This window comes from Geotrypetes seraphini, chromosome 12 (assembly GCF_902459505.1).
Source record: "Geotrypetes seraphini chromosome 12, aGeoSer1.1, whole genome shotgun sequence".
Classification (NCBI taxonomy): Eukaryota; Metazoa; Chordata; class Amphibia; order Gymnophiona; family Dermophiidae; genus Geotrypetes; species Geotrypetes seraphini.
In genome coordinates this window covers 89854644-89864352 of record NC_047095.1, presented here as the reverse complement: position 1 = coordinate 89864352, position 9709 = coordinate 89854644, and the positions used below count along the sequence as shown (strand labels likewise).

The 9709-nt window shown below is 40.5% G+C and overlaps 1 protein-coding gene across 1 annotated transcript in view; it reads right to left on the bottom strand.

The window, feature by feature from the left end:
- Window positions 1–3496: 3496 nt before the first annotated feature.
- The window catches only part of TNR (tenascin R), a 211631-nt gene continuing 205418 nt past the window's right edge, over window positions 3497–9709 (bottom strand). Inside the window, exons 21-22 of the mRNA XM_033917218.1 lie at window positions 8956–9119; window positions 3497–4508 (exon numbers count right to left, since the gene is read on the bottom strand). Coding sequence (XP_033773109.1) covers window positions 4389–4508; window positions 8956–9119 — 284 coding nt within the window. The 3' untranslated portion in view covers window positions 3497–4388. The remainder of the gene's footprint in view (window positions 4509–8955; window positions 9120–9709) is intronic.

The following is a 9709-nucleotide window of genomic DNA, read 5'->3' as shown; positions in this document are numbered from 1 at the left end:
GCGGTGTCTTATTCTCAACAATAAATACTCCCCGAAGTCAGCTGTCAGAGACGTTACAACCCGGTGGCTCAGAGAGGTAAACAAATTAAATATCTATGCCAGGGAGAATACTAATTGTAAATCTGATTGGGTGGTATATGTTATTATCTGCCCGTGCCCTCTGGTATATGTGGGCTGCACCAAACGTTCTGTCCAGGTGCGGCTCAATGAACATAAGTCCCGCATTACAAAGGACGTGCTTCAAGCCCCCTTGGTCCAGCATTGGATCCACTGTGGACACTCAGTGGATCAAATTAAATGGAGGGTGATTTCTAGACTAACAGGCACCAACAGTGAAGGTAACAGTGAAGAGACACTCAATTTCTTGGAACAAAGGTGGATTTACCGCCTAAACAATGTTACAGCTTTTGGCTTAAATTTGGAATTAGAATGGCAAACATTACTATGAGGTGAATTTGGGGGGGGGGGGTTCCCCGTCCTTCTGTTAGAAAGGGACTTTATCTGGTATATGAGGGGTAGTAAGAGGTGATAAACTTCAAAATCAAAAAATGTTTCAAAAAAAGGTTTACCTCTCTGAGCCACCGGGTTGGTTTCGTCCTTGTGACATCTGACAGCTGACTTTGGAAAGTCATCTTGGTATAAATTTTCGAGTGGTCAACATATAGGCGAAAAGCTATACTAAGGTATATACTCTTTAATATATTTTGTGGGAACCATGTTGTAGATGTTATTTTCAACAAGTTTAATAAGATATAGAAAAGGGGACATTTGATTAATGTATTAAACTTTCTGTCTATAGGGATAATAGCCTTGAAGAAACCCCCCAAGGTGAAACATGTTGGCTTGTTAGTCCCTGTGAACCTGACCATGAATATTAAGCTAAGTACCTAAACATCTTAAGAATCTTAATGGTAATTTTAACTTATTATAAGAATTATTTAATATTGGACCCGATGAGGATTTGATGCATAAAGCCAGATACTATGAACATTTTGAGTATATTGGTGGCATCTCTGAGAGCCTTTCTGCACTACTAGTTTGAGAGTATGAAGAGGTGATCTGAATACATTATGATGTATTATGATTAGGTCATTTCACAAAATGTAAATGTTGGAAATTGTCATATAATTGCAGGCACTTCTCCAATGGTCTCTTTGGTTTTTGTTTGGAAGGGACTGACATTTTGCTTAACGATTTGAATAAATAGAGATTGGTTAGTGGTTGAGAAGGTTGCTTGGATTAACTTTAGAAAGTGGGTCACCTTAAGAATGAATGAAAAGCATATTAATTCTCATTGGTTATCAATTGGAAGTGATACTTAGGCTCTCTTTTACTAAGGTGCACTAAGCGTTTTAGTGCACATTTAGCATGTGCTAAATCAAAATGTGTACTAACTGCTAACGCATCCATAGGATAACATGCATGTGTTAGTGTTTAGCATGCGCTAATATTTACCGCGTGCTACAAAGCATAGCACACCTTAGTAAAAGAGGGGGTAAATATTCTTGTTAAGCAATTTGCAAAAGAGTTCATATTTAGAAGGGAACAGTGGCATAGTAAGGGGGATGCGGAGTGGGTGTGGGGTGTGGTGGTGGTGGTCCGCCCCGGGCACTGTCTTGGTGAGGACGCAGATACCCATCCTCCTCTCCACCCCCTCCCCCACTGCTTCATGTGCACGCCGCTTCCCTTCCCCCGTACCTCATAACGTTCCTGGCACGAGCAGCAACCACCAACCTGCTGTTGTGCCAGTGTTGGCTCTTCCTCTGCCATCACTTCCTGGACCTGCGCCTAGGAAGTGATGTCAGAGGAAGAGCTGACGCTGGTGCAACAGCAGTTGGGGGTTGCTGCTCGTGCCAGGAATGAAACAGAGGTACGGGGGAAGGGAAGCGGGAGCATGTGGAGGTAGAGGTGGGGTGGGGTGGAGAAGAGGACTGGAGGGGCGCCACTGCCCCAGGCACCTCTCACCCTCACTATGCCACTGATAGGGAAGTGTCTTTATTTCTGGTCTTCCCAAAACCCCCAAATCAGTTGGGTTTTCAGGCTCTACAGAGATGAAATATGGATACGAGGTAGACTAAGGGCTCCTTTTATCAAGATGCGGTAGGCGGTTAACGTGCGGAATACTGCGCGTTCAACCACCTGCCACACTAGTCGCTAACGCCTCCATTGATGAGGCGTTAGTTTTTAGGCTTGCCGCGGGGATTAGCACATGATGAAATGTCCAACCCCCATAGCGCGCCTTGATAAAAGGAGCCCTAAATTTATAGACCTTGGAGATTCAACATGTGAACATTTATCTCAGGCATATTAAATGTGGGTATCCTGAAAACCCAACTGAATATACTTCTCCCTCCGTATTTGCGGTTTCAGCATTTGCAGTTTCGATTATTCACGGTTTTTAGCTTCCTGGCTCCTCCCACCAAATTACATCAGCTTGCATAGAGAAATTGCTGATTCCAAGCGTTTACAGAGAAAATCGCTGATTCCCAGCACTTTCTTCACCGTGTTTTGCCTCTCCTTCAGGAACAGCCCAGGACTCCCACCATGTTATTCGGGGTTTCACCATATTCACAATGGTTTTTAATAGAAAACAGCGAATAACATATGAAAAAGTTATTCGTGGTTTTTCTGTATTTGCAGTTTTGTTAATCCCCTATCAGAGCGAATACGGAGGGAGAAGTGTATGTCACTGAATTGGGAAGCCTTGCTTTCATAAAAGATAACAAGGGAGACAGCATTTATGATAAAAAGGAGTCTTAATCATACTGATACACGTATAAGAACAAATAATGAACCTTCTTGTTCAATATCAGAAGGGAAGTCTTGGCCAAGGAAAAAGGACAAGGCAAACATTTCATTGGTAAATTTCCCCTATGCTAAATTCTGTGAAACCACAATTTAATCATAAAAATGATAGAAATGTTCTATCAAACTTCAGTCTTACAAGAGAAATGATTTTTAATTTGGTCTGATGGTTTTGCCAGCTGCAATCCTTGATAAATGTAAAAATAACTCCGAAATATAATGTCAGCTGTGGAAACCTATTCTCCATCCTACTCACCTGATCTTGCTCCATCTGACTAATTTCTGTTTCCAAACCTTAAAAGGAGTTTGAAGGGCAACCATTTTTGAGTGATTCGGAGGTGATAGCAGCAGCAGAGCAGAATTTCTTATATACTGTATATACTACTTCTGTTCAAAGTGCTTTACATTCAGGTACTCTAAGTATTTCTCCCTATCTGTCCCGGTGGGCTCACAATCTAACCATGGTACCTGGGGCAATGGAGTGTTAAGTGACTTGCCCAGGGTCACAAGGAGTAGCATGGGGATTGAACCCACAACCTCAGGGTGCTGAAGCAGGGGTTCTAACTTCTAACCACTAGGCCACTCCTTTAGTGACCAGACATCAGAGTACTTTTTGAAAGGGTTACAGAAACTTCAGACACGATGTGCTAAGTGTGTTGAACTTAGGGGTGAATATGTAGAATAACTTGTACGTTTCATGGCTCCTCGTCATGTCTTTCTTTGTTGGGCTGAGAACTTTTCAGCATCTCCCCGTGACACTACATTTATTTAATTTTCATGATTAGTTAGGAAGACATAAGACTAGGGGTAAGGGGGAAGTTATCAGTGTGGGTTTCCATTAAGTTATGAGTAACTAGGTGTCACTGCGTAAAGCGAGACCAGTGGTAAAATAAGATATCTTCATGGTAGCCTTATTTATAACTAACCCCCCCTCACCTTCTCGGGCCTTCTGGTAGTGTAAGGGCCTGAGAATAGAATGTTTCCTGACCAAGCAAAGAGAGGGATTATGGGTTAAATGGTCTTAGGAATGTATTTTATGTGACATAATCAATATAAAGAAACTTTTAAGATATATGGCAGATGAAGAGAAAAAAAAGATTTCTCAATGTATTACTGTCATTAAATTAAATGGATACTACTTTTAATAATCCTATTCTGTTAAAGAAAGCTGACTCAGCAATTGACACAACTGGTATGTGACTTCAGGGTTAATTAATCTTATTAGCACCTGCGTCTCTCAGCAAGTGATACTGGAAGTTGGTAACATGATAAAACCTTAATATGGTGATTAGAAAGAAAAGGAAATTAAATTTCTTTTTACAAGGTACACTTGGGACTGTTTGTCACAAAAACCAACATAAAAAAATGCTTTTTTTTTGTTACTTCCTTTAGGGACCAAAAAAATTGGTGTTGGAACAGTTAATGACAGAAGACTGAAGAATTCCCCTCTTTAAAAAAGGAAATCAGTTCTGTAGTTAAAACAACCTTCTTCAGTTTGGTCGTAGCACATTGCTGGAGCATATTCTTACAAAATACAAAGAAATCATGGAAAAAAGTTGACTGTTTCCAGATTGCTTTCTGGCTCAGTGGTATAAGGATCTTCGCTTCTTTCCAGAAATGCTGTGGTGGCTGTAGGGCCTCGTCTTCATTTCTACAAAGGGAATCGAGAATTCATGGCCCTTCCAGTGATACCAGTTAATACCCTAAATAAAAGAGACAGCAAGAGAAAAGAATGGAGAGACAGTAAGATAAGCAGCAGTCATGCTAATCCAATGATAGATACTTATTTAGTATATATTTTATCAGGAGATATGTCTAAACCTTAGTCAATGACCCAACATGGGCTGTGTTTCAGCAAACAGTGCCTGCATCAGGAGTCCATACAAGTACAATGGGATGAACAGTTAGCCAAATTAAGTGAAACTCTCGAAAAACAATCCAGATAAACTTCTGTCAACAAATATGCGCTGCACTTCTGAAAGGACAGCATTTTTTTTATGATGCGGAAGAGAAAGTTGTCCTAGCAGAAGCATAGTTCATCTGGATTGTTTTTTGAGAGTTCACTTAATTTGGCTAACTGTTCATCCCATTGTACTTATATGGACCCTTGATGCAGGCACTGTTTGCTGAAACACAGCCTGTGTCGGGTCATTCAATAAAGTGAACTCTGTTATCCCAGTCTACCGGGCCCTTGGAGCAGTTTTTAGTCCACTGTTTGACGTGTTTGTCATTACCCTTTTCTCGTTGCTCTGTAAACCTTAGTCAAAGCATAGAGAAAATAGAGACATTTTATCTGGAGTTTGACTTAAGCTTTATCATGTATTATTTATTTATAAGAGAGTTCACACAACAATTTTGCATATACCTGTAATACAGTCCTGTGCAAATTAAGAATTTAAGAGTCCCATATTCAAAGGGAACTAGCTGGATAACTCTGGCAGCTGTAGTTATCTGGCTATTTTGCTTAGTTGTGGCTAGCTACTGCTACTAATTATCATTTCTACAGGGCTGAAATTCAACAGACGGTTCCTGCTCAGAAGAGCTTACAATCTAATTTGGAAAGTTGAATTTAGTAGCTGCCTTTGCACAACTGGATAGTGTCTGGGCATTAGGGGATGGAGCTGGAAGTTTTCTGGTTAGCAGTGGTATTCCGACCACTAACCAGATAATTATCCAAAGCTGTCAGCAATCCAGCTTAATTGCCACGATTATCCAGCATATGTCAAACACGATGTCAAATTTTGAATGAAGATTCTGCATGAGAGTATGAAATATGTACATAGAAACATAGAAATTTGATGACAGATAAAGGCCAAATGGCCAATCCAGTCTGCCTATCTGCAGCGCCCACTATTTTCTCGTCTCCCTAAGAGATCCTATATGACTGTTTTATAAACTGCACCGAAAACTAACTCTCCCAAGAAAGGAGGAACAATAAAAACAAGGCGTGAGTAAAACTCTGAACAATAGTTCCAAAAAAGAATCTTCTTTTTAATAATATGTTAACACTCTTTAATCATGTTTTAATTAAAGAGGAGGTATCAGTGAAATAATAGTTCTCACTGGCACTACTCAGCAAAATGACAAACTGAAGCCCGAAAGGGCTACCCTTGTCAACAGAAACATAGAAACATGATGGCAGATAAAGGCCAAATGGCCCATCTAGTCTGCTCATCCGCAGTAACCATTATCTCTTTCTCTCTCTGAGAGATCCCACATGCTTATTACATTACATTAAGGAATTCTATTCCGCCATTACCTTGCGGTTCAAGGCGGCTTACAAAAGATTTATAAACTGGGGTTACAATAGAAGAACGGATGATATACTAGAGTGGTAAATATTAGATCTTTTGACATTTTTGGGGCAAGGATTAATACAGCTTACAAGAAGTGTGTAAATGGAGATTACATTTGTAGCATAATTGTTATTGCTGGGGAAGTAAGGGTAGATTTTTTGTTAATTTTTTTCGTTGTTAATAGTACGTGAAGTTAGGGCTGATTTAGGAATTTCTTGAAAAGTATAGTTTTTATTTCTTTTCTGAATGTCTTGTAGTCTGAGGCAGTCTCTGTCTCCACCACCTCTTCTAGGAGACTGTTCTACGCATCTACCACCCTTTCCGTAAAAAAGAATTTCCTTAGATTACTCCTGAGCCTCTTAACTTCAACCTATGCCATCTCATTCCAGAGCTTCCTTTCAAATGAAAGACTCGCATCATGCGCATTTACGCCACTTAGGAATTTAAATGTCTCTATCATATTTCCCCTCTCTTGCCTTTCCTCCAAAGTATACATATTGAGATCTTTAAGTCTGTCCTCATACACCTTATGATGAAGACCACACACCAATTTAGTAGCCTTCCTCTGGACCGACTCCATCCTTTTAATATTTTTTTGAAGGTGTGGCCTCCAGAATTGTACACAATATTCTAAATGAGGTCTCACCAGAGTTTTATACAGAGGCATCAATACCTCCTTTTTTCTACTGGCCATACCTCTCCCTATGCAACCTAGCATCCTTCTAGCTTTTGCCGTCACCTTTTCAACCTATTTGGTCATCTTAAGATCATCACATACAATCACACCCAAGTCCCGCTCCTCTGTCATGCACATAAGTTCTTCACCTCTTAAACTATACCGTTCCTTCGGGTTTTTGCAGCCCAAATGCTTGACCTTGCATTTCTTAGCATTAAATTTTAGCTGCCAAATTTCAGACCATTCTTCAAGCTTCGCTAGGTCTTTCATCATGTTATTTACAGCATCCGGAGTGTCTACTCTAGTGCAGATTTTGTTATCATTCACAAAGAGGCAAATCTTACCTGACAGCCTTTCAGCAATGTTGCTTATAAAAATGTTAAAAAGAACAGGTCCAAGACAGAACCTTGAGGCACACCACTGGTAACACCCCTTTCCTTAGAGCGATCTCCATTGACCATTACCCTCTGTCATCTTCCACTCAACCAGTTCTTGATCTAGCCTATCACTTTGGGGCCCATCCTAAGGGTACTCAGTTTATTTATTAGATGTCTTTGTGGAACACTGTCAAAGGCTTTGCTAAAATCTAAATACACCACATCTAGCGCACTCCCTCACATCATCTAACTCCTCTCATGTGTTGATTTTATAGCATAATGTTTTCTGTGAATATCCATGAAAGAAATGTGTGTGCAGATAAATTCTCTCACATGTAGTGTCTCTTGTGCTTAAAAAGAAAAAAGCTGAAACAGTCTTATTCCTGCCATAACACTCATGTGATAGTGAGTGTTCTGGCATTGTGTTTAGTGGACTCTGAGATGCAATATGGTCCCTGAAGAAGGTCACAAAACAGGACTGCTCATTGGATCATGTCAGAAGTTAACCACAATAGGACAGATAAGACTTTATATTACCAGGGATCTTTAAAAAGTTTCCGCAATTTTATTTTTTTAAACACTATTTATTAAATATCTCAAAATAAAATTGCATCACTTTTCCACATAATCACCCTGTTTTGTCTGATTGACTAGTCACATGACATTCTACGACACACCCTTTTACTACTTCCTCCCCCCCAACCATTTCCCATGTAAATAAGAAAGGGCAGAAACTTTTTAAAGAATCCTCCTATATTTTAACATTATATATGTATTATTCAGTTTGATTGCACACAGCAGTGAGAGTAGGACTGATGTGACATAATATTTGCAAAACAGGAAGTTACATCAGAAGGAGAGACTGTGGTACAGAGAAAGTCCAAGAGCAGGCCTCTGAGGATTGGCGGCGGGGGCTGAGAGCCAAAAGGTATGAATAGGGCAAGGTGGGAAGGGAGATAGAGTTGGGCATGTAGTAACCGTGTGGGTTTTTTTTAATTGCAGGAGCAAGGGTTTTTACTGTCCTGCAAAGCAGTAAAAAGCTTTGCTCCTGCATCTGTGGTAAAAACACCCCCAATTTATTTTACCATGAATTTACTGTGGGTACCTGTAAGCCCCCATCCCCATGTCATTCTCTAGTGCTGAGCGTCACCAATAGGCTAGTGCCTATTTTGTAAGTATCAGCAGATTTAAGCGCCATTTATAGAATCTTGGCTTTAATGCATATTTTTTAAATTTTATTTTTATTTATTCAATTTTTTCTATACCGTTCTCCCAGGGGAGCTCAGAACGGTTTACATGCATTTATTCAGGTACTCAAGCATTTTTCCCTGTCTGTCCGGTGGGCTCACAATCTATCTAATGTACCTGGGGCAATGGGGGGATTAAGTGACTTGCCCAGGGTCACAAGGAGCAGCGTGGGTTTGAACCCACAACCTCAGGGTGCTGAGGCTGTAGCTTTAACCACAGCGCCACACTCTTTCGAAGGCAACCCTTCTTCAGATCAGAAATAAGCAAATGCTAATAAATATCAGAATATATAAGTGAAACATAAAAGCATTCCAGTGGCAGTCTTCCTTATACAGTATATTCTGATATAAAAAAAATGCAGTTAGTCCAATAAAAAAGGTATCAACTTATTTCATTTATGTTCTGCTTAATTACTAAATATGACCTGCATGAGCACAGAATGAAATTAACTTGAATTGCTTAATAATGAGATACAGGATGGCTACACTACCTAGATTTAGAAGATGGTGAATAGGAGGGGTCACATCTTGTTTGCATTTTCTTTGGCTCTTACCTGGCTATGCCTGGATTCACCGTATTTCCCATTGAGGTTGGTCCGATGGCAGTTCTTGAACCACCAGGCACCATGGTAGGATAAGGCGCAGTTGGTAACAGCAGCATCATTATCTCTATCCTTAGTGGAGAAGGGACGTCCCTGGTGGTAGGAGAGGGAATCCCCTGGAAGATAAGAGAATTCATTACAAACATTCTGGGCCAGATTTTAATAATGGTGCTGTAAGTTAGGTGGTGTTGAACACCCTAATGCCCTCTAACTTAATTGTTTTAATTGAGTCAATTGGCACAGTAATTGACTAAATCCAAATCCCAGCGAATATGTATAAGATTCATCTGAATATACTGGAGAGCCAGGAGAGGGTTGGGATTGTGTAGAACAAAGAGGCTTAAAGAAGTAAGGCCCATATTCTATAAATGACGCCTTAACTTAGGCATTGGCAGGCTCCTTACCGGCGCCTAACTTGATGGAAACACCATTTAAGAGTTCTTTTAAAAGACATTTCCAGGCACTGGAATCGTGCCTCCAGAGGTGCTTACTGGCACCTAATGCCACTGTAGGTCTGGCTAATGCTGGAAGTGGCATTAGATGCTGGTTTATGCCTGCATAGGCCCAATTCGTATCAAAGGTAGGCACCAGAACTGTAGGCCTTGAAACCCTGGCCTACATTTCTGATGCTTACCTTTGCTGGAGGCGAGATTCTCTAAATAGTGCCATCACATGATTGACACACGATCAGCCACTTATGAGGTGG